General features: G+C 42.6%; 1 protein-coding gene across 1 annotated transcript in view; it reads left to right on the forward strand.

Annotated features, from left to right (window-relative positions):
• Positions 1–10,859: 10,859 nt before the first annotated feature.
• LOC128782851 (mothers against decapentaplegic homolog 2-like) overlaps positions 10,860–25,687 on the forward strand; it is a 91,814-nt gene continuing 76,986 nt past the window's right edge. Inside the window, exons 1-2 of the mRNA XM_053933343.1 lie at positions 10,860–10,899; positions 22,338–22,632. Of these exons, the coding sequence (XP_053789318.1) occupies positions 22,397–22,632 (236 nt within the window). The 5' untranslated portion in view covers positions 10,860–10,899; positions 22,338–22,396. The remainder of the gene's footprint in view (positions 10,900–22,337; positions 22,633–25,687) is intronic.

Below are 25,687 nucleotides of genomic sequence, written 5' to 3' on the forward strand. Positions count from 1 at the left end.
AATAATCTGTCTTTGGTTAGTTTGTCATAAAGAAATTTAACCTTTCCACTGAAATTCTCTATCCATTGCTTACAGTATCCCAAAAGTCCCAATATTTGCCTTACTTGTCTTTTTGTCCGGGGCGCCTGAAGTGAAAGTATTCCCTGGACTCTTTCAGGATCCATTTTTTTTTTTGTTCCCTTAGTCAATCTGTGTCCTAGATATTTCACCTCCTCTTCTACAAATTGTAATTTAGATATTGATACTGTTAGTCTTCTTAGGCTAAGGAAATTTAGCAATTTTATACTTTCTTGCCTTACTGCTTCTTCTTCCTTTCCTGCAACTAATAAATCATCTACATATTGTATTAGAGTTGTCTCTTCCCCCAGTGTGTAATCTCTTGGGATCTGTTCCAAGGCCTGTCCAAACAAATTAGGGGATTTAGTAAACCCTTGGGGGAGCACAGTCCATCTCAATTGCTGCTTCCTATGTGTGTCCGAGTCTTCCCATTCAAAAGCAAAATGATCTCTATAATTTTCTTTAACGGGACAAGCCCAGAAAGCATCTTTCAAATCTATTACACTATACCATTGATTCTCGGGTCCCAATTGACTTAAAAGTGTGTAGGGGTTGGCAACCACGGGAAATATCTCAGTATTTCTCTTATTTATCTCCCTCAGATCATGTACCAACCTGTAGCTGCCATCCGGTTTCTTTACTGGTAAAATGGGGGTGTTAAAAGGGGACATACATGGTTCAAGCAATCCTTGCCTTAAGAGCCTGTCTATTTCCGGTTTCAATCCTCGTCTCCCTTCATTGGATGGAGGATACTGTTTGACCCTTACGGGAACCTCAGGGTTCCTAATGGTTACTTCAAAGGGTTCAATTTCCAATCTTCCCACCGTGTCAGGGGTATGCCAAACTTCAGAGTTTATCTTTGCTTTATCCACAGCTCGTAAGGGGCGCAATTTAACACTTAACCTATTTTCTATTATATCTACTCCAATTCCTAATTCTAGCATTAAATCTCGCCCCAAGAGATTATAGTCTGCTTCTGGAACTAGTAGGAATGAACCCACCCCTACTTTAGAATGGGTTTCGAGAAAAACATTTTTTATTACAGGTACTCCAAAAAGTTCCCCTTTGGCCCCGACTACCTGTGTTGTTTCGGATGATACTTTACACCCCCGGGGAAGGGTTTGGACAGTCGACCTTCCTGCCCCCGAGTTCACAAGGAACTCATACTCTTGTTGCTGGGGACCTAGTTTAACCTTTACCAGGGGCTCCGTTCTCTCCCGTGTCCCCAGCAAATAAAGCCCCTGACACCCCTAGTCTTCATGAAACTGTTTTTCATTAGACATCCTTTGTCGACATTCCTGCTTCATATGACCCCTCCTCCCGCCTTTTCCTAGTCTGGCTTCTAGCTACCCGCTGGTTATTCCCCTGGAGCTCAACATTCAACTCATCCCCCTCCGAGTCATCTTGGACCGGGGCAGAGGGTTCAGGATGTTGTGGTGAATGTGGAGGTAGGGGTGGGTAAAGGTTCTGGGGAGGAGAACGGGGCGGGGGGGGGAAAGTGGTGGAGGGGGACGAGGTACGTAGGGTGGAGGGGTGGAATCGGATAAGTCTGTATCCTCTTTCGATCTTTTCTTCTTCTCCCTAGTACTAAGTGCAAACAATTTAGTGCAAGTTTCCCCCACTATCCAGAGGGAGGCATACTCACTTTCCTCTAAGTTCAAGGGCTCTTTAGAATTCACATAAATATTTAAAGCCTGACATATTCAATCCTCAAGTGAGCCAAACACTGGCCAATACAAATGGTCCCCTCTTATTTGTTTCCCTCCCCAAACCTCCATGCAGTAGTGCACCATTTTCACCTTGTCCTTTCCTTTCCTGGAGGGGAAGGCATCCCAATTTTTAATCATTAGTCCTAATGGGTATATTTGGGGAAGCTTTACAGGGGTTCCCCCACCCATGGGACCAGAGGGCTTGCTTTTCCTCTGTCCCCTCTTCTGGAGTGCCTTCTTACACACACCTCCATGCTTCCCTCAATTCGTGGCCCAGCCCATCGCCGGGTGTGGGAAATGCACTACTATGAGGTCCACACTCGCGTTGTCTCACAGAGATGTCTCAGTCATCACACTCCGGGATCCCAACCCCAACCGAGCGGCCCCCATTCCCTTTAAACGGGGCAACCTCAGTAGCCCCGAAGGACTACTGAAAGGTACTTACACAATCCTGTGTCTTCGCCTGGGACTTCATGCACAAAGATGAAGGGGTTGCCGGCTATTCTTTGCTTGTCACCGAATTTGGGTTTGTCTGACGCTGTTGAGCAGGACGAGAACAGAGAACTCCAGATCAGGAGGCTAAGAAAATGAACTCTCCATTTATTTCAAAAGTACCACTCTATATATAGAGAACATCGAGAAGATTAATTTCATCGGTCTTAGGGTAAAAACATGTCACACCATTGGTGTGCAGTGAATGATGCACATTAGCAGAACATAGCTATAAACAATGTGAATAACAAGATAGATTAGAGAATTATTTACATTTTTTCCCAACTGTTTCCCAGGCTCTTGCCTGGTTAAAAAACCTTTCTCTTTCTCTCTGACTAAGCTGAGAATATCCACATTTCCTCCGTTTTGTTTAAAAAAAGAAAAAAGGAAAAAGAAAAGGCGGTGTTTGTGCCCTCCTGCAGGGCCCTTGCAGGAAAGAGAACAAACACAGCTCAAGAGCCTTATCAACTCCAATCAATCAAAACCTCAATTTGGATATTGACTCAGAACAGTCGAAGAGATTCCAAGCTCTTAGTATAAATTTCAAGAAATCAGTTACCACCTCCAAGATAGTAACAACTCATTGTCAGTCTGCCAAAGGACTGGCAGTCCAACTTGTCAAAACCCATTTCCCAGTGTGAGCAGATGCCCACATGACAGAAAAGAAGGCATTAACAAACATGTGCACATACCCAAATCAGCCAAACTCGGAATTTGGCAAGATGAGTAACATCTGTTTGCCACAGCTGCAAAGACTTTAGGCCTCTGGGATTTATCCCAGCCAGTAAGGTGCAGCAGGTCAAGCCTTGGTTGGCATTCATCAAATTGCTTTTGCAAGGTGTGTGCACTTGATAGAAGAATCATGCAAGGCTTTTGGCCCATGCAGTCATGTCCTCAATGAACCACTTGAGGGACATATGAAATGCCATGAAATTTCTGAAATGCCATAGCCACAGCCCTTAACTCAATCACTTGGGCCGAGGCTGTCGTGGCTTTCCAGTACTTTGAGCTGTTAGCTCTTTCCCCCTTTTTTTTTTTTTTTTTTAAAAACCAGCAGCACCTGCGGGCTCTAGGACCCTGCGGTGCTCTGCGAGGCGGAGGACCCGGTCCAGGGGGCCGGGCCAAGCGTCCCACACCTGGCCGGGGGGGCGGAGAGCCCAGGCTCTCTGCCGAGCCAGGATCCACGCGGCTCGGTCCCTCCCCCCAGCTTCTCATAGGTATCATTTGGGGACCCTGAATCTGGGGTCCCTGGGACACTCCATGGCCACCCACAGATGGGCGACCTATTCTAACTTTATATTTCGGTGCACGCCTCCACCAGGCTGCAAGAATCCCGGCAATTCCTCCGGCTTTTCGCCCTCCCCCCACCCCACCTGGCCATGGATGAAGCCACAGCTTCACGGGACCCCGCTTCTCCCGCTCTGCGAACAGGAGCAGGACGCGCGGGACGCGGGCAGGGGAGGTTTTCCCGGGAATATAAAATTCCATCCTGGTGTGAAAAATGCATATTTTATGATTGGCTTTTCGCAAATGTCACAATGAATATTATATGTGTAATGTTGGAAAGTTATGCTGTATTAATTCTCTCAAGTAGTGTTTTGAATTTATTTTTAGGTTATACCACAATGTTAAAATAGAAACTATACTATGTAAGATACTTTATAACTAGCTCAAGAAAGAGATGGGATAATCGAGGAATTCTTCGCACAAAGATAACAATTACAGAAACCTCTAAATTTTCCAGAGGAGAGGAATTTATGGCTTTCCTTATCAACAGAAACGAACCTCTTCAAGCCTGACTTAGACTCGAAGGCGCCTGGGAATTAACAGAAACTTTTTGACAAGTACCAGACGAATTTCTTGTTTTAAATAAAATATATGCATAATCATGAAGTGTTTTGTATATGCAACAGGCTATTGCTTTTAAGGTTATTCCTTTGTTCACAAGGCATGCTTGTCGTGGCTTAAGTGCCCGAGAGCATCCGGACGTCCGTAATTCTTTGCTTTTTATTGTCTTGTAATTGTCCTAACTCTAAATTTTTATTACTCTAATTGTATTACTATTTTTATAACCATTTTATTATTATTAAACTTTAACAATTTTAAAAACCAAGTGATTGGCGTTTTTCACACTGGTTTTGGGGATCTTGGCACTACTCATGCCTGCCCATTACAAGGGGCTGCTCCTCGCTCTCAGTGTGTCCGTCCCGCCGCGGGATACAATGGACTGAATCGCGGCCCCACCCCCATCCCCAGCCACGGTAGCAGCAGCAGTGACGCTGCTGCGGACCACGCCGGAGTTCCCTCCCGCTGCCTCTGCCTCAGTGGGACAGAGCTCGGGGGAGTCTGGGGGAAGCGGAGGGAGTGGTGGGCTGGATGCAGGCTCTGAAACAAACAGGCTGGATGTGTTGTCCAGCAGAAGGCTGCCTTCTTCTGCCGGTGGCGGTGGATCACAGAGCGAAGTCGCTGCTGAGTCGGCTTCAGGCAGCGCGGCGATGGGAGCCGCTGTGCCCTGCGGGCGCTCCCCACCCGCAGCGAGCGGCGCGGGGGGTGCAGTTTCCCCCGCGGCGTGGCACGCCGCCAGCCCAAGCGGAGCGGGCGGCGCGGCTTCAGCAGCGTCTTTCGTCGCTGGCGGTCCCGGGGTCGGCGACGATGTCGGTCCCGGGGTGGGGGGCCGCGGCGGCAGCTCTCTCAAGAGTGGCGCTGGCGGTCGCGGCGGGCTCGCTCCAGGCGGAGCGGTGGGTGGAGCGGCAGGCGGGGCGGCGAACCCCGCTGCCGGCAGGTGTGGCGCCACAGCAGGCGCCGGTATCTCAAAGGATATCAAATCCCTCGGTCCGCTCGGTGCGCAGGGAGGCAGACCGGGAGGCAATTGCTCCTGTCCCGTTGGCAAAGCCGAAGCCCCCGCGTGCGGCGGGGGGCGTGCCAGGGGATGGATCAGAGGCTCCATTGCCGGTCCTGGCAGTACCAGAGGGTGGGACCGGTACATCTGCGCAGGCTCCATCAGCGAAGGAGTCAGGGGGGCTGCGCCGGCCCCCCCGCGAATGCGCTCTGGAAAGGGTGGGGGGGGGGCTGCGGAGCCGCGGACTGTGGCGGCACGGCGTGCTGCGCAATCAGTGGCCGATCTGTCGGCAAAGAATATCTTGGCTGAACGTAGTCACAGGGGTGGGAATACTTGGGCTTAGCATGAGTTCCCGGCGACATGTAAAGTCCGCAGGGCGTCCCAGCGTCTCTCGTAGACCCACTCTGTGCCGTGGCGGGCCTGGGCACCGCCCCGCCCGCCTGTCGCCCACTGATTCCCGAGACACTGCTGCATACCGAAGCGGCATCCTCATTTCCAGACAGCTCCCATTCCGAGTCACTGCTCCTCGGGGTCTTACGAGGCAAGGTCGTATAGATGCATCCCCAGACTGCAAACAGAGCAGACGCTGTAGCGTCCCTCTTCCTCACTTGCTTCAGGAGGCACCGGCCCAAATCGTTCCAAACTTTACGATCAAAGGCGCGTCTGAGATCTGCAGGAAATCCATGGTCCCGAGCCCAACCCAGGAGCTTGATGAAGTCATCATCCGAGACCTGGATCCCCAATTATGGGGCGCAGCCTTGCCAAGCGGCCAAGACCACCCGTTCAGCCGTAGATGGCTGGTTCCCCATTGTTAGGAAACCCTCCCTTAGCAGACATCCACTTCAAGAGACAGACAGTCCACTAGTTCAGGGAAAACCGTCCCACTCAGTTCTCGGCTTCTAAGAGCCGACCCGCGGTCCAGACAGGACCAAGCCTTCTCCGGAAGGCACACGGTTTCAGCGTTACCTCTCTCAGGAGGCCAAAGGTGTCCGGTCAGAGCCTCCAGGCTACTGGCGTGGAGCTGCGCTGCAAAGCACCCCCGCAAGACGCTGTGGTTCGGGGCTTCAGCCGACGCTGCAATCACGTCGGGGTCACTAGATGACGCTGTTGAGCAGGACGGGAACAGAGAACTCCAGATCAGAAGGCAAAGAAAATGAACTCTGCCTTTATTTCAAATGTACCACTCTATATATAGAGAACATCGAGAAGACTAATTTCATTGGTCTTAGAGTAAAACCATGTCACACCATTGGTGTGCAGTGAATGACGCACAGTGGCAGAACATATCTATAAACAATGTGAATAACAAGATAGATTAGAGAATTATTTACATTCTTTCCCAGCTGTTTCCCAGGCTCTTGCCTAGTTAAAAAACCTTTCTCTTTCTCTCTGACTGAGCTGAGAATATCCACCTTTGTCGGTAAGGGTCCCAGAGGGAAGACTCCTGAGCGGGGCCCGCTGCCAAGGCAGTGAGGACGCCTCCCCGTGAGGAGCTTCCAACGGATAGCCCTTATCCGAGTCACGGCACCAGATTGTTATAAATTGAGGCGAATAATTTGTTCAGCCTTTCGAGAGTCAATCAGAAATTTATTGGTTACAGCAAGCAATGGCAAGCAAACAGCGCTGGGTGCAGCCGGGGAGTCAGCGCTCTGCCAACGGCTCACACCATTTCCCCCTTCCCACAGTCTTTTATACTCTTTCTTCTTCTGTGTCCGTGGTATTTCTGGGTGTACTCTGCGCTTGAGCCCTCTGTTGCTAGGGGGTCTTCTTCTACTCTCTGGTGGTCGTTTGAGGAAGGCTCCTCTCTTCCTCCTCGGTGAAAGTTCACAGCCCTGTAATGATCTTTTCCATGTAAGGTTAGTTATATGCACCTAAGTTCTAGTTGCACAATTAGCTTAAGTAATCAACATACTATCTAGTTTCTGTCTTGCAGTTTTCTGTTATCTACACAAGTCTTCTCCTTTCTGTCTTGCGGTTTTCTGTTATCTACACAAGTCTTCTCCTTTCTGTCTTGCGGTTTCCTTAATGATGAACAAAGAGTCCTTTCCAACTTATCACATCTGGTATGTTGCTTTCCTTTCTTCCCAGGGGTTTTTCCTGGGTTTCCCTTTGAGGTTTGCTTTTCCTCTGTGCCATTTTACGAGGTACTACGGTATTATTTCTCAATCACTTCTCTCCATCCGTGACCAGAACCCTCGTGGATGGCTGGAAATGCACTACTTGGAGGTCCTCTCTTGCTCTGCAACTATTGTTGCGTCTCAATCACTCACGCATTCTCACACTTATTCTCAACTGTGTTGAGCAGTTTTACAGATTTACCGATCAGCGTCCAGCGAATGAATTGTTTCGCGGCGTTCAATCTGGTAAAAGCTCCCTTTTATTTCTTCCATCCTGCAACTCTCCCCTGGGCCTTTCCTGGTCCTAGACAAGGTAGGCTTACCAGTCCCCCGACTCCTGAGGGCGCACCTTTCCTCCCCTTGCCTTCCTGTGGTCGACGTCCAAACCTGCCTCGAGTTTTGGATTTTACGTGTGCAATGGGTTTTAGGATCCCACATGCCTGACCACCCCACTCAACCATGTGGTACTTATGATTCATCTTCCCGTGTGGATTCTGTCGTGGACTTAGAGTTTTACAAGTGAAATTTTCCATGGTTCCAGAGGGCCTCCCCTCTTGTGAGTCTTTCGGGAGCTTCCGAGCTCGTTTTCTCTTTTGCTTGTGGCTTTGGCTGATTTTTCTGGCTGATTTTTCCGGCTGATTTTTCCAACAGGGTCTCTCGGTTTCACTCACACTGTCGGGGCCGCTTTAACCAGCGGGGCGCCCCCCCGATGGGGAGAGAAGCCGTGAAACTCAGAGTTGGATCACATACGGGGGTCACCAAATTGTTATAAATGAATCAGTCAAATTAATACTTAAAGGAATTTATTAAATTAAATCAATGTAAAATTGGAAAAGCCACAAGCAAATCAGCACCGAGCCAGGCGATCGGTGCTGGGTGAACTGGGACCGGACTAATGCAGCACCATACCCTAGCAGTTCACAAGGTACTGATTTCACAGGGTCTTTTTTATACTGTTTCCAGACTTAGCGGGATTCTGGGGGGCTCCTCCTGTTTCCTTTTGTCCTTTTTTCACATATTCATGCATGTTCTTTTCTTGTGGTGCTTCTAAACGGAGGTTTTCCCGGAATACTCTGATTGCTGAAATCCTGTAAGTCGGTAATCCCCTTGAATATCTTGCTCTGGTGATGAATATTCATCTTATCGTTCAAGGCGTATCTTCTAGACAGAATAATCCTTCAGAATAACTATCATTTGAGACAGGAATTCATCTTGTGTATAGTGCTCTTTCCCATCACTTGGTTCCATTAAAGAGGATACTGTATTTTTTAGTCCTGAGCATGAATTTATTCTAAATCATATATTACAAGGGTAACTGGTGATGTATCTTAATCACTATAGGCAATGTTTTGTAGCAATGATTATGTGCATTGCTTAGCTTATCCTTTTGCAATTCTTTGCAGGTTTGCATTATAGTAAATTACACTTGTTCCTTAAGTTTGTGTCTGTGTCTTTGGTGCCGACTCTGCCTACTGGCAAAACACCAGAAGATACAGAGGAGATTAAGGCCTGGAAAACTGGAGACTCCCCACCTGAGAAAAGATAGCAAAAGGATTAAAGAATGTGCACCAGATTAACATGAAGAGGGAGAAATCAATAACCAATAGAGGATAGAATACCAATTAATGAAAAGATTTATGTAACTTAGAACCAATAAATATTAATGTATTTGTTTGCTGAAAATGCATAAATAAGTGAAAAAATTTGTATAGGCATCTGTGTGGAGGCCAGAACTCTGTCAGCCCCACACATACCTCTTGGCCAAGAATAAAGTAATATCTTACTTGCCAACATCAAAAAGACAGTGTTAGGGAGTCTCATTTATCCCAGCGATTTCAGTGACACTGTCACTTGTTACATGGGAGAGAAGACCAACCCCTACCTGGCTACAACCTCCTTTCAGGCAGTTATAGAGAGACGTCTCCCCTCAGCCTCCTCGAGATTAAACACCCCCATCTCCCTCAGCTGTTCCTCATAGGACTTTTTCAGCCCCTTTCCCAAGCTCCATTGCCCTTCTCTGGACACACTCCAGCACCTTAATGTCTTTCTTGGAGTGAGGGGCCCAAAACTGAACACGGTACTCCAGGTGCAGCCCCACCAGTACAGGGGCACGGTCACTGCCCTCGTCTTGCTGGCCACACTATTGCTGATACAAGCCAAGATGCCCTTGGCTTTCTTGGCCACCTGGGCACATGCTGGTTCATATTCGGCTGCTGTCGACCAAAAGATTCAGGATGTGATCAGGGAAAAGGGGCCTGGTGAGGGCTGGGGTGCAGGTCATTTTGTCCTCACCATAGCTGCGGGGACTGTGCAGTATTGTGCCCCTGAGGGGTCACCGTGGTTCCCATCCGTACCCGGACTCTGGGGGAAGAGGTTTTGCCCTCCCTTATCCAAGGAACATTTAAACCTCGATTTAATTACGGCTTTATTGGCCGCTTGAGGGCAGGAGGTCCGGATGAACGGAGCGGGGGGGTGGTGCCACTGAAACAGATTTTTGGAGTTAAGTTAACAAAATGAATTAAGCATTTATAATTTAGCTTGTAGAAGTATGTATTGAATTTTAACCTTTTACTTAAGAAACCTTTGCCTAGTACAAAGAGCATAAGAAAATGCAAATTTCTGAAGCTTCTTGCATAAAGAACAATACCAGAAGAGGCAAAGAATCCAGATAAAGAAGCTCCTCTGTCTCCAAGCCTATCAAGACTGACAAGCGTACTCAGATAAGCACCAAAGGACCAAAAGCGCACGCTCAGAGAGGAAAAGTTCAAAAGTTCAGCCATGAAGAAGACCAGAATCTTCAGCCTCAGGACCACCGAGAGACCCCCGTACGACCACCACAGCAAACCACGCGTGCCCAAAAGGGCGTGGACTTATTTAGCATGAGAGGCGAGGACAGGCGGGGCCAGGGGTTGAATATGCATGAAAAAGTTGTGCGATGTATTGCATATGGAACATCTTTGAGAATAAAGGTGTGGGTCAGACTGAGGCTCGGCGCACAAGTTTTGGAGAGCTATCTCACTTGTGCCGGGCGCTGACATACATACCCACTTCATAACTACCCCAGGTTATGGAGTCTATTTATTTATTCCGCGTATCGCTTCATCACCGTGCCGGGTCCGCCGCGGTTCCTGAGGTAATTTCTGTCGGGAAACAGCGCATTGCTTTTTGCAGCTCCCACCTGCGCCCGGCACGGAATGCTAAGGCAGCGGCGCGCGTGCGCTCATCCTCGGTGCGCCCGCGCGCCTGTGGGTAGCTCAAACTTCCGCTCTGATTGTCCTTTCTTGATCAACCACCCTTAATGGGCGCGTGGAACGAGGAGTGATCAATAAGCGCCGCCCCGCCCTCGCCGCGCGGAGCACACCGCCCCACCCAGCCGGATCCATCTCTCTTCGCCTCGCTTCTTTTTTTTTCTCTTTCCTTATTTTTTTTTTTTTTTTTTTCCGGGTCGCGTGCACTCGATTGGCGGCTAAATGCGCCAATCGGCGGCTGGGGTCGGGCCTTGGCAACCCTTGCCCAATCCTCGCCCACTTTTTCTCAAGTGACGAATGGCCGAACCAATGCGCCGCCTCCCCGCCCATTGCTGGGGGCGAGTCTGAGCGGGAGCCAATGGGTGTGGGGAGGGCGGGCGCCCAGGGGAGAGCAACGCTGAGGGAGCAGGGCGGCAGGATTGCTTGCTGAGGAGGAGGTTGGTTTTGGGGTGGTTTTGACGAGCGCTGTGGGAAAGGAGTGCCCCGTCGGCGATGTATGGGCTGATTAGGTCCGGCCTGGTCCCGGCGGGAGACGGGGATTTCTCCCCGTGCACTTCTTCACTCTTTGTTGTGGTGGGGCGCTGCTGGCGCTGAGGGCGGCAAACAGGCGCGGTGGGCCCCAGTGGCGGCGGCAGCTCGGACTGCCTCTCCTGGCGGAAGGAAACTGCCGCGGGAGACGGCGGGGGGGGGCGGCTCCTGCTGGCTGCTCACAGGGTCTGCTCCCAGGAAGTAGGGCCGGGGCGGGAGGTGTCGCTGTCACCTCATCCGCTTTTCGCACGCTGGAATAGCCCTCGACGCGGGGTGTTGAAAGGTGGGAAGGGTTGGCCTGCGCCCTCGGTGTGTGTATGAGGGGTGAGGGGAAGGGGGAAAAAGAATATATGCTTCTTTTTTTTTTTTTGCCTCCCTCTCTTGCCTGGACTTTTTTTCTTACAGAGGTTAGGTGTGCAAGGCTTCGTGCTGGGGTGGTGGAGAAAGCTAGAAGCAAGTTGGAAAGAAGTGTTTAGGATTGCAAGGTTTCACTTCAGCCACTGCTCTTTTGTGTATTCCAGAGCCGTGGATGTGAAATATACACAGTCTACATGAGACATGTACATGCGAATTGATTCGTGGTTTTCTTCATGGTATTAGTTTTAATGCAGTGGCTATACATGCATTGTAAGATGTAAACAAACATCATCTGTTAAGTATGTCATCTACCTAGATAAGCACATGGAAAAAGTTGTGTTCTGATAAATGCAAGTAGTTGGTGTTACTGCAGAGTTCCTTTTTGTAATTTTGTGGAGTTTCTATTTGTAATTTTTTTGTAGGGGCTGGAGGGGAAGAGAAAAAGTGTGACAATAGTCTTTTAGTCTTCATTCTGGGGAAATAAAAGAAGGCTAAAAAGTGGGTGAATGAAGAACTCTTGTGATAGTCTTGGGGAGCTGTTGAATTGAACAGCTGGAATTCATACTGCAGCCTAGTCCCATGTATTTTTGTTTGCCTGTCACAGTTTTTGACTAAAAAAACCCCAACGGGGGTGTTGTGCTCTTTTCAAATCCTTTACAAACAAGTGGATAGCATTAAGAAAAAGTTTTGCTTACTGGGTTTACCATCAAACTATTTCTGAAAATAGCGCTAGTAAATGCTGCAACCTGTGTAGGGCTCATGTTATCACAGTTCATGGTTATAAATGAGTCAGATTCCATATGTAACAAAAACTTTATAATAATAGCTTATTAGGAAACTGCACATAACAGCAGGTTTGTCTTAAGTGTTCTTCTTAGCCTGGAGAGCTGTACTTTCGGATTGATTTGTGACATTATTTCTGTGGAGACTGGACTCTCTAGTGGGAGACTGATTAGTTTTTGCTCTGTTCTCCAAACTGGAAAAAAAAAAAAAACAAAACAAACCAACAAAACCCCCTCTTGTTAAAGTGAAAGGCTTCCCTTAGTCTATACAGCAACATTGTTCTTCTTTCCTATGCTTCACTGCAGTGTTGGAGCTTGCATTGTGTGAGTAGATTGACTGTGTGTTTGTTCTGAGGTATAGCTTTAAAACTTTAATGCTTACAAACTAGTGAATTAGAGGAGAATGAGAAGTAAACAGGAGGTTTGTGAAGTCCCTTCCCCTGTTTGCTTAACACTATCATAATGAAAGATAAGTCTAAACACATACTTAAGACCATATTGTGATTTTAATAGAGTAACCTGCTAGTTGTTCTTCCGTTGTGTGGGTCAGACTCAGACTACACTGACAGTCACCAAAAGGAATGAGAGTGTTTGAAGATCCAGTTTTCTTTATGGAAGAAGCTGGGTTTGTGTAGTATAATCTTGGAGAAGAATTTGTCAACTTTCCTGAGGTTCTGCTTGATGAATAAAAAGAGCACCACAATTGGAAAAATGAGGTTAAAATCATTGGTCTCTTAATCGATCTCTTCTTTTATTCCACCCAGAACAATATCAAATAATTACAGTGAATCTCCAAATGAAAGCCCCTTTTGGGTCCTCTGTTTTCCTGTTCTACTTGATCTTTCAGAAGTGTTGAGCATCAGTTGATATAATTGAGTTTATTTGAGCTCCAAAAAATTCTCTGCTACTAAAGAGAACTTTAAAAAACTTCTTTCCACCTCTGTAATCCTTTTCCCACAAAAGTACTGTGAGAACAGGCCTGGATAATGACTGATCTCTGCTTGAGACTGAAATGAATTCCTAAGTTTTGTTTGTATAAAGAACAGCGCACAAAAGTTTTAATTATTATCAAAAGTGTTTTTGAGCTTTCAAATGTATTCAATGCTGCCTTAATGATTGTGCATATAAATGCCCTGTAATTGAAAGCACATTTATGGGCCTGACTTGCTTAGTGAGCTGTAAATTCTGCTTTTCAGATTGGATTTAATTACTTTTATCATAAAGCCATTAACTGATTGTGAAGTGTGCTGAGGCAAACAATACCTAAGCTTACTTTGCTAAAATATTTGTAATTGTTGATTTGTTAAACTGAATTACTGCAGGTCATGCGATGGGATTAGTTTTTTTTTGTAATAGAATGGAGAATACAGACAGCCCTGTGTTCAGTACTCTGGGCTACTGCAGAAAACCTTCCTAAACGTTCCTCTCCACTTTCAATAGAGAAACTGTTACAAACAGTAAGGCTTCATTCCATATGACTTTATTATTATGATGGGCGACAGCCATAAGTGGTCAAGTAACACCAAGAAGAGACTGAGAGGGCAGTTCCTGGGTGTCCTATCAGTTTAGTCTGGAACTCAAGCTAAATTTAATTACACTGGAGCAATATGAGCTGATGCAAAGTGAACTCTGCTTAACAAGGGGGATTGTTTGAGAAATGTTTATGTTTGGCCTGTATTGAAAGTGATCTTGCATTAACTAACTGTTAAATTCAATTGTTTGGGGTTTAGTGAAGTGGAGAAGCTGCTAAGCTATACAGATAAAAACTGAAACAGATACCTAGGTACCTGATAATCAGTTCTGTGACTATTCCTGTCAAATTTAGCCCAGGAGTATTTATTTTCTAAAATAATGAAGTTGACACTTTGTTACATATGAAAAATTTTAGTAAAAATTAATGAGGTAGGGGCTTAAACTGCTGTGGTTTGGAGTGCTTCTTTGGTGCTTTTGTGGGGCTATTATGGCCTTCTAGTTTTAAAGAGCAATACTGCTAGGCTGTTCATAACACTAAGTGGAAGAAGTTTGCTGCTTTGCAGAAACAGGTGAATTGGCTGACCACAGTTGTAATTTTCCTCATTTGTAATTCTAGGGGAGTTGCTAAAATACCTCAGTCCTATTAGTAATTTCATCAAAGGTTAGTAAAATGAACATCTTTCTTGTGTCTCCAGTTGCATGCAATTTTAGTATACTATGAATGAATGTGTTACATAGAGTGCAATTTTCTAATAGCAATATAGCTTTTCGTTACTACATTTGGATGTCATTTGCAGTAGTCCTTAGTAATTAAAAAAAAGCCAACTTCTGAAGCTTTCATAAGGTCATGATTGTGCTTATTTTAGTTCTGTGTATGAGAAATATGAGTTTTATCATTTGATTAATAAACAAACTTCATGAAGAGAGTGAGAGGAAAAAAATCTACTTTCAAAGTAGGTGGGTAATTCTGTTTTCAGTGAGCTAAAGGTACTACAGTTATACAGTTTCAAGATGCATTGCAATACTAGAGCATAGTATACTTAAAAATTGAGTATGTTGAGTCTCTGTAGGCATGTTTGAAATTCTCATTCTAAAGCTGACCCAGAGCAAGAATTTTCCTTGCTCCTGTCCCCCCAGATCACAAGCAGCCTGCCTCATTGACTCATGTCAAAGCTCAATCAGGACCATGGCTTTTTACTCTTTGGAACCTAGGGCTGTGAGCTGGCCAGACGGAGCCTGTTGGGAGGGAGCTCTTCAGAGCCACTCCCCACTGCTGGGCTAATTGGCTGAAAAGCTGAACTGGGAGTTAGATTTGAGGGCATTGCTCAGTAGGGCTGCATTCCCCTTCCTCCAAAGCAAAAAACCCTAAAACCCTGACACCCAAAACCTAGTAAGGGAATACTCAAATCTGTCCTACTATGACTGAAATATGAGAAGATGAGCACCATCTCATTTTCTTGTGTGGTTGTTTTTCAGAAAAGTATGTATGTGGCAGTAGGCTTGAGCTTCTCCAGTATGACAAAACCAGGTGTCTAATATTCATTTGTAGAGAAAGAATTAGCCCTTATGGAATTGCAAAAGGCAGTCTTTGGAGGGATTGTGGCTGCAATAGAAGTGAAATGTCTTCTCTTGTCTGTTACACTATGTAATTTAACTAGAGTGTATTCTATCTGAAAGGGAAAAAACTGGCTTTGATTTTAGTTTGAAGTTCATGCAAAATTCAGGTTTCCTGCAAGTTGAGATCATTAACACAGAGAAATTTCTCAGATTCCACAGAGAATAAACTGTCTCCTTGGATGGAATAACACAGCCTGAAGGATCGAGAAGCAGACAATAAATTAGTTTTGTTTTTTCTTCTGTTCAATGCAAGATTAAATACTTGTTTTATTGTTTTTCTGAGTCTTAATGACTGACTTAATATAGGAGACGTGCAAGTACTGCATAAACTATGCCTTTTAAAACTTCAACTCCCACTATTGTTTAACCTAAGGTCTTGATTCTGCCTTAAATAGACTATGCTTCAATTAATGTCACTTTATTGTGAAACCAGTAATATCACTTGGGCACATGTGAAGGGAAAGGGTGGATATACCCTTGTCTTTTGAAAGATCTGAAACGTTGTGCAGTTGGTGAAATTGATAAAGAATTTTGTCCAAATTCCAAGAGTAATGAAAAAAAAATGCCTTAAAAAAATCTCAGAAATGGGATTAAAATTGTGAGGAAATTATTTTCCTTGATCTTCTTTCCTTAGGAGCTTAATTTACATACTCTTTATTCCAGAACAGCTCTTGCAAATGAAATTCCTCTAAGACAGAATGCTTCTAGTAAAACTAAGAGAGATCAGATTTCTTTATTTTCAAGTTTAAGATGAATAAGCAGACTGATATGAAATATGTTGCATAAGGTTTTAGAATAAATTAGCCAGAAATCACTTTGATACTTTTGGTAACACCAGTATGTTTATAGTATGTTCCAGTTACTCAGGAAAGGAAAATTTCTTTTGAAGATGTTAGTCTGATAGCATGCTGTCTTTAAGGTTTACTTTGTATTTTATGCTTAGTTATTGCTGGGATAATGGGCTTAATACTTGTTCCAGAGGACCACAGCAGAATGAAATAAATAGCAGACATGACTCAAGCTGTGACTTTAGAAGCTGCCCAACTATGATACTGTTTGACACACTATAGAAACGTATGCATCAAGAAGCAGAGATACTATGGGGGTAGAGATTAAATAAATATCACCAGAGCTAGGCAGTTTGTAGCTTTTCCAGTATTAATCTATTGGGAATAACAGCATGTGTTCCCTGTGTTCCATCAATCTAAAGAAACTCTTGTACCTCTCTGGGCAACAGTGAGTGCACCTTGAGTATTCAATGCTGCAGTTTTAAAGCACAATCCAAAGAATGTGGAAAGGGATAAAATAGTGGAAGTTTTCTGCTATATATTGCACTGCTGCCTTGATACTAATAGTTCACCTATAGTTGAGCTCAGGAAGGGATCTTAAAAATCTCTCTGCAGTTACTCAGAGTCCCTGTATGTTGGTGTGTTGTAGTGGAAATTGAAAATAGTACATGGGAATTAAAAATCAGATTTGGGCTGTGGTGTTGGGCCTCAGTAGAAGAGAGTGAGCAAAGAAAGAGGCAGTAAAAAGAATAAGTGATTGTGAAGCACACTTAAAATCCTTAGAAGCAAAGGCTGTAAATGTGTACTCATTTTTTTTTTTGAGATGGTTGGTGGTAGACTACAAGGAAATGACAAAAAACGTATGGCAAGGAAGAGGGGGTATTACGTATTTAGCATGTATTTAATTTGAAGCCAATTTAGCAACATGGAAATGTTTCTTGCATTGTTGGCAAAGATTGTTTTCTGGGTGTGTTTGGGGAAAAAGCATTTTATATTTTTTTTGTGAATGAAGAAAATGTATAAGGCAAAAGAACTAGAGGAATGTGTTTAGCAAGAGGCTCGTATCAACAGTGGCAGTGTATAAGAGGATGATTCTTTAGGAACAAAGATCAAAACCTGTATTACTGTATCAATTTGAAGGGAAAAGTTAGTTGAGTAATTGAAATGGGATTTACTGGTCAAAAATAAGCTGCAACAGTGACTCCTAAACCTGTTACCATAAACATAGTGTCTGAGACTGGGTAGATATTTAGAACCCAACACAGGTGTAGGGCTCCTCATTTTTATTTGTGCTTCTGCCAGATATTCAGCATCACATATGCACTCTGCCTTCTATGTCCAGTTCCTCATGAAGTGTAGATTTCTGTCTTTGTACTTTTTATTTAAATTATAATGTTGAGAGCTTTAGGATAATATGACCAAAACGATAAGTGAGAAGATAACCATAGACTGATACAATTTTTCTGTGGTCTTTAGGTCAGTCCTTAGGCAATGTCTTTGAGTATTTGTAATTTAATTGAAGTAGTAAAGCTTTCAGGCTTGGCATCTCTCCAGAGGAGCATCCCAAACTGTATGAGCTGTGTTCAGATACTTTCTTTGTGACAAAAGGCTGATGATAGCCCTCCATTTGAGGGAGGGATGTGATTCAAATGTACAGAATCATGAAGCTTGCAGGAAAGATGAATACAAACAGGTCTTCAGCAAAGCTTGCGGTGGTAGTGTTGTCCTCAAAAATCAGATTCATTACCTGGCATACAACAAGCCAATAATTACACACTCGAGGGAGACATTGATTATTTATTTCAGAGTTGCACAAGCCTGGGTGCTCAGTGGTATTCCACAAATCAAGCTGACCAACTATTAAAACTTTTTACTATGTATACATTTTAGCAAACAAAGGAATTAGTGTTCATTGGCTGCAAGTTACATAGTTCTCTTATTAATTAATATTCTATCTTCTATTGGTTAATGATTCCCTTGCTTCTAATGCTAATTATTTTGCATGCTCAGTCTTTCTCTTGAGTCAGTGGTTTGTGAGTCTGTGGTTGTGATCCCCCCCTGCCAGAATTACCTTTTACCCAGTTGGAGCTGATTCAGCACAGTTGCTGAATTTGCTTTGTTAGTTTCTCTATCTTGGGAGGTCTGCCAAACGTCCTTGTGGCCTGTAAATTCTGCATTCTTTGTGTCCACTATCAGTGGTGCATCTTTCTTGCCAAGCTTTGTTAGCCTCCCCCTAAGTCTGAGATCATTGAAATATGTGGCGCTCTAAACCTTAACAAGGCAATTCTACCAAGAAGTAGTTTGTCTTTGTAACACCTGGACATCACTTAGAGCTTGTTAGCTGCTCTCTGTTTCATGGATTAAATCTCCCTTCTTGTTGATTAGGCTTAATAGTATATAAAGATCAAAGAACATCCCTTCTTAAGAAAATTTTACATATTCCACATTTTGCAACAGTAGACCAAGAGGCACTTTTTGAAACTAAGATGATAAAGAAAATAGCTAAAAGTAGTTCTTTAAACAGTGAGCCGTTAAATTCTGGTGCAGTCTGCCACAATGTGGTGGAGACAGGTTCAAAAAGTGGTTAGATGAATTTTTGGGTAGGAGGTCCATAAATGTCTACTAAAGGGAATGGGTAGGCATGTAGCCTTTAATTTACTGCTGTAACAGTTTAAGATGCTGAAGAATTATGAGAACAGGCTCAGAAAAGAGCCAGGTTCTTGTGCTTTCCTTGAGTAGCATGTCCTTTTGCCACCTTTGGAAATGGAGTGCTAGGCTGGATGTACCATTCCTGGCAGAGTAGGGTATTTTTTATTAATTTCTTTATTACTACTTTTTCCTTGCATAATTTGCATTTATCTAAATTGCTCATAATTCAACCTAACCATGCCTTGTACTTTGCACTGTCTCTTCTAGGCTTGGAGCAGAGTGCTGCTCTCCTGTGAGTAGTCATCACAATTGGCTGAAGTATTAAGATGAATGAAGTCCTGTCCTACTTGTGTCATATTTTCTCTGCTTACCCTTTGAAAGATACAGGGCCACTACTGGAATAACTTAGTGAAATTCTTTTTGATACTCCTGGCAAATCCCTGACATGGCAAAACAATAGCTAGAAAGAAGAAGCTGGTTTAAACCTCCCAGACTTAGTCTGCAGCTGTGGTGTATGTTGTGGGTTTTTTTGTGTCTTTTTTTTTTTTAAAAATAGATGCTAAGCTGTAATAGTCATTGTAATAAAGGGCTCTTTAAGTGTATCCCTTTGTGGTTTATATTTTTTTAAAGCTACTTTTCACTGGGGTAGCAGATCAAACACAGAGCTTCTAGAGAAGCTGGGTGAGTACACATCTATAAGGGAACTGGTTAAAACTAAGTATCATATCTGGAAATTTCCAATTAGTTAGGTCTGAGCTTACAGTCTTTTGGAAGTGGGAAAAGAATGATTTATATTTTTTTTCCCTCTGAGTATGTCAAAATAGTGTGAGAGTTCAAATATACAGAAAAACTGAAATGTATGGGACTTCTGAAATCTTTCCTGCTGCAAGGCTTAAATTATTCAAATGTGCATTTGAAGCAGAAAGGCAAATCTTGTTAAAAAAAAAAAGAATACCAGGGAATACAGAAAATGATACATAGATCAGTCTTAAGGGAGAGAATATTGCAAAATTGGACACCTCATCACAAGGAGTATTGTAAAGCTGAAAAATTGGATAAAAGCATTGAGAATGTTTAGAGGGCCTGGAAGAATAGGCAATTTACCTTGGTAGTAAATGAGACTGTACTGAAGTGTGTGTTTTATAAGACTGACAATCAAAGGAGTATTCTGGGGCAATGAAAGGTAAAAAATTTGAAGCTAAACAGGAAATACGTATATCTCAGTGAGCTCCGTAGATGGGGAGAAGAAATGGTGTGTGGATAAACAGTGATAGTGGTACTTGGTTGCCCACACCTTTCAACACTGAATTTAATGTTCAAGTATTACATCATTAATTGCTAGTATTTAAAATGGCAAAAGAGGTTATCTTCTTTGATTTGGTCTTTTTCAATTTCTTGCATATGCCTCTGAAGCATCTAATGTTGGCCTTGCTCAAATATTGAAGTCTTTTTATAACACTCAGAGTGACTGCTATTCCCTGTTTCAGAAACCTAGTGTGAGAGTTTGTTAAGACAGAGGCCATGCAAGCCTCCTGTTTCATCTCTGGAGTTACTCTGTGTACTGCATTAGGGGACTAACATGTTTCACTTTGAGGCTTGTGAACAGTTCAGAACATGTGAAAAAGAGGGAGTGTAAGACTGACTATTTGGCTTTGCCACCAAAATAAATGATCTAATTTAAAAGTACGTGCCCAGATTTGCATTTTCAGCAGTCAATGCTACAATGGCTGCTGAAGGCTGGGACTGGAGTCCTCCATACATACTCCTGTAACTCCCCTGACATTAGCTGGAGTACTCACAGTACTCTGTGTGAGCTGCTGCATCTTGTTAACCTGAAAGAAAAATAACTCAGCAAAAAATAAAACAAAAGCCACCCCTAAATGGATCAGTTTTTACTTGGTTATCTAGCTGAGTCTTTGTGGATAAGTATTAGCACAGATGCAGAGGTGGTAGTGGTGGTGGTGCCACAGGGAAGAAAAGGAGACCTGTGCTTCCTGTGGCAGGAAGCTGTTGGGTTGGATTGCCTCCCTATGAAACTGTACCCTGAGTGTCCTAGTCAGTGTTTAATTTGAAAATTTCTATGATTCACTTATTTAGGATAGATTATTTTGAATGACTTGCATAAAGTTCCCAGTGTAAATCTTGAGACCCTGTTAATTGGAACCTCTGTCTCCCAGATCTGAGAAAACTACATTTCTTGCTTCACCTGTGTTTTGAGGTGCTCTCAGAAGCTGGTTTATGGAGGTATAATGTAGTTGAAACTGAAATGTCATGCCTACTAAATGTTCTGTTTTGCAGAAGTTGAAAAGTTATGATTTATTGTAGAATATTATATAGTGTCTGTTGACTTGGTTCTCAGTGAAACTGCAAAGACATGACAAGGCATAAATTAGCCATAAATACTGTAGCCTGAAGTATCCCAAATCAACCATGCTGTTTTGCAGATGGGAAACTTCAGTAAGATTAAGTTGGTGTATTCTGGATAGAAGTGAGGAATGTACCTGTACAAGATGTAGAGACATGTAAGCTGCCTTGAGAGCTCAAATTGAGTAGACTGAATCTAGTGTTAAGTTTTAGCTAAAACAAGTTTTTTTTCAGCTGACTGAACTAATTTATACAGCTTGGAAATAAGGGAACTTTCTGGAGTTTGTTGCCTGGAAATAAGATTGTTCTTGACTTCAATGCCATACTTCTATCCATAAGACCATTATGTACTTCAGCAATTTCTAACAGCTGTCTGCCTGAAATAATGTGGTTGGTTTGGGGCTTATATTTTAATACATAAAACTAGTCTAATAGAAGCTCCAAAACCAAGATTTTTTTTTTTTTTCTAAATGGCTATAATTTTTCTTTTAAATTATTTGAAGTGCAAGTTGTAGTGAATGTTAAACATAGCCCAACTTTCAGCATATCCTCTAATATTTCATTTCATATAAACATCCTGATCAGGTAGTTGATACTGAAAGGCTATCAAAATTGAAAACGGGCAGGTCTACTACCCATGTATCTGCAAACTAAGATTTTAACTATCCTTTAATAAATTTTGAAAGACTTGATGATTTTGAGCACTGCCAGTTGAGAAGATTAATTATCTGTAAGCCATTGAACTCTAGATTGAAAGATGGGAATAAGCTTATTACCAGATTTATAGGTGAATTTCAAATTGGTGTCCCCAGTATACCAAAAATTGGTAGTTATTTAAAGCATGACAAACAAGGACAAAAGGCTTGTGAAATGGCTGGCTGTTGGAAGACTTCTGTCAAGCTGTCATGACTAAATGACATTTCAAACACAATTTTGCTTGCTAAATTAATTTGGAGATGGGCAGAATGTGCATATCACTTGCGGAAAATTTTAATAAATTAATAGATCCAGCCAGCCTAGGTGCAAAGCTAGACTAAAGTTAACTTGTTTTTTTTTTCTGGATTTAGCCAGGAAAGACTTGAGGAAAAATTAAATGTCTAATCCAACAGTAACCTTAGTCTGTGCTAACTGCTGAAGAGTCTGCAGCAAACTTGCGTTTAAATTTTATTGGTGAAGTACCTAACCTTTATGCAGACTTATCTGACTTATTCTAGGATGCAGGGTCCTATGGCATTTGGTAATAAAAAGTTCAAAGCAAGGTATTTGTTTCATGTGAAACTTCAGTGCTAATGTGTCTGTTTTGGTTTGTGTTTTTAGGGATCAGACGGGAATCTCTTTAATTTATAGCTTGCTGAGTGTTCTGTCTGGTGAAAGCCATGTCATCCATATTGCCATTCACTCCACCAGTTGTGAAGAGACTTCTGGGGTGGAAAAAATCTGCTGGTGGCTCTGGAGGGGCTGCTGGTAGTGAGCAGAATGGTCAGGATGAAAAGTGGTGTGAAAAAGCAGTGAAAAGCTTGGTCAAGAAGCTAAAGAAAACAGGACAGCTGGATGAGCTTGAGAAGGCAATTACCACTCAGAATTGCAGTACAAAATGTGTGACAATTCCAAGGTAAGTGCTGTTGTATTTAAAATTGTTACAACCACTTAGGAAATAAGTAAATGGATGTTTAGGCTAGCTGAACAAATGACTAAAAAATCCGTTGCATGCTTTGATTCTTTACAAATTCTTTAAAACCTATATTGGTTTTATATAGTGCTTGCTCATAACTGAATTGCATGCTTTGTAAAGTTACAATTTCTAATAATATCTTTGTTTCAATTTTCATTGCTACTTAGATTCAGATTCTGTGTGTTCTGGTGGTACCTAGCACAGTTCTTAGTTTGTAGCACTGCCTTATGGTTTTATTTAATAACCCTGTCTATAATCAGAGGAGCATACTTGAACTTTCATTTTAAAAATAAGACTAGTTTTTCCTTGGTCAACACTTCAGTCATCTATTTATTTTCTGTTGTGTCTCGTAGTTTCAGTTAAATTGTACAAGCTGTATCCATTCTCCCTTTTGAAGTTTTGTCTTTGGAGGCACACTGTCTGAAGACCATGTTAATTCTTTGTTATTGGTTAATGTAAATGCTTTTTTATTGAATAACTTGAAATATTTCTAGAACTGTTCTTCCACTCTTGATATGTATATACATTTAGGTAAATAACTTGCATTCTACCACTTTGTCTTTCTCAACTTAATTCATCGCAACTGCTGTGCAAGGGGCAAGGGTTATGTTTGTAAGTATAATGTGGTCTGTTTTCCATTCATGTTGTACAAAAATACCACTAAGGTGCCTGTGCAAGCTCATTGTGTGCAACACAAGTATCGAATCACTTCACAGGTGTGTTTTTCTATGAAAAAGAAGATCTGGTGACACGGGAATATTTTGGGCATTTAGTGCCTTGACACTTAAAATAATTTCTAGGGGAGAGAAACTGCATCTGGTTTATGACCCTAATTTCTGTATTAAAACGTTCATCCCAACTACTTTTAAACTTTGTATTAATCATAGCACAAACTAGGTTTGACTGGTGTCACTAATGATTTCCATATATCAAATGTATTATAGCTCTTATAATGGTTCTAGTGTTCTTTTAGATTTGACACAGCTGTTTGGGAAAATCATGAGTATGCTCTGAATAAATGACTACTTTAATTGTGTTTTCTCTTTTCTATCCACCTTTTGTTTCTAATGTTGCCCTCTGCTTGTATTTTCTTCCCTAGAGCAGTTCCAAAATTCTCTGGGTTTCCCTTCTGCTTTCTTCCTTTTGCTGGCTGGAAAACAATCGGAAATAAAATATTAGCTCTTTCTTGTCTTGGTGTATATCAGTAGACTAAGATTGGAACCTGTAGGGGTATGTATTTCTTGACTTGACATAAGATGACTATGTATTTAGCAAGTCTTTACCATGATAAAGGCAAAATGCTTTAATTGCGAAGTGTTTCATATGACAGAAGCTAAATATCCCATATAGAGATTCACTTGATATAAAATGTGTATCTATCTTCTAGAGCTCTCCTGCAAGGGTACTGGGGCAGTAAATATTCATATTTCAAAAGAACAGTTGTCTAATTTTTCTAGAGGATTTAAACAGTATGCTAATATATCATTGTTTTCCTAGTCTACATTGGGTATGTCCTTCTCCTTGCATGATCTTTTGTGTGACATACTAAATAATTCTTTAAAACTGAATACAAAGCTCTATGGTACTCGGCATAGCCTCCATGTTGTGACCAGTAGTTCTTGCTGGGCTGTGATATACTGTTCTCCTCTGTCCTACAGTAAGCTGTTAAAAGTACTGGACCTAGGTTTTACTTTTCTTAACTACCTTAGGAGTAAGCTAGTAGCTAGAGAGCTCTTGAAGTGATATTGGCAATTGTACAAGGTTTAATTTTAAACTAAGAAATGGCTTTGGTATTAAGGGGTGAGATTATTTCAGGGTTGCCAGAATTCTTGAGTTTCATATTTAGGTTTTGGATTGTTGATATTATTTCACTTTGATAGCAGGAGTCTGGGTTCCCAGGAAATAACAAATGTCAACTCAGTACTATAATGACTTCTGAGGATTCTTGTTCTTGGATTTAGTAAGTTAACGACACTGCTGATTGAGATCTATTTAATGAATGTCTTAACAATCTGCAGATCAGCCGGGATAAATAATAAAATGCTGAATTTGGAACTTTTTTCCTTCCTAGTCAACAGAAAGTTTGAGGTTCCAAGATGCTGTGATGTAGTTCTGATGTGGCAGCTGGGCTAACTTTTCAAACCTTGTTTTGCTTGGGGAAGGTTTTTGTGTTTGGTTTTGTGTGGGTTTTTTAAACTTCCTTTATATTTACTTACTAATACTCAGTGTAGATATTGACAAATGTGGGATGTTTCTCTTTCCCACTGTTGCATTATTTCCTCGAAGTTTCATTTGTGGTTTCACAAATTTCTGGTCCCCTTGGAGATTTCCAGAGAGTTTGATACAGTACTTTATTATACTTTTTCATCATTGAAACCTAAAGCAACTAAACACCTACAAGCTTTTCTCAAAACTGAAAGCAGATTGGACAAAGGTTGTATTAAATTGCCTCTTCAGAAATCTGCATATTATATATTACTGTATGTCATTGATAATCCTTTTGAATTAGGATTGCTATGCTGTTTGTCAAGATGACTACATACTGAGTGAGGCTGTTACTGTGTGTGCTATGCAAAAGCTGCTCATGTTGTAATTAACAGAACTTCTTATGCAGACTAATAGAGGTTCTGAGAAAGCAGAAGCAAACAGATGGAGTGGGTGTTGGCATTGCACAGCAGGGATGCTTAGCTCTTCATAAGTGGGTCAGTAATCTAGAGCAGAGGCTAAATAAGTACAGAGGTCCTTTTGACACTAGCCCTCTAAGTAATTTGTAGTTATCTTGCTGAATCCTCCCAGCAAGCCAGTGGGATTTTAATCACATAATCCCTGAGTATCTTGAAACTAAATGTTGGCATGTGAGTTCACCATTTATATGAGTCTTCTAATGGAGCAGTTTCTTCCTTATTATCATGGATTGCTCTGTTGAAATAGAATCACAGAATGGTTTGAGTTGGAAGGGACCTTAAAGATCACCTAGTTTGAACCTCCCTGCCAT

This window comes from Vidua chalybeata (genome assembly GCF_026979565.1).
Source record: "Vidua chalybeata isolate OUT-0048 chromosome W unlocalized genomic scaffold, bVidCha1 merged haplotype SUPER_W_unloc_1, whole genome shotgun sequence".
In the NCBI taxonomy this organism is placed as follows: Eukaryota; Metazoa; Chordata; class Aves; order Passeriformes; family Viduidae; genus Vidua; species Vidua chalybeata.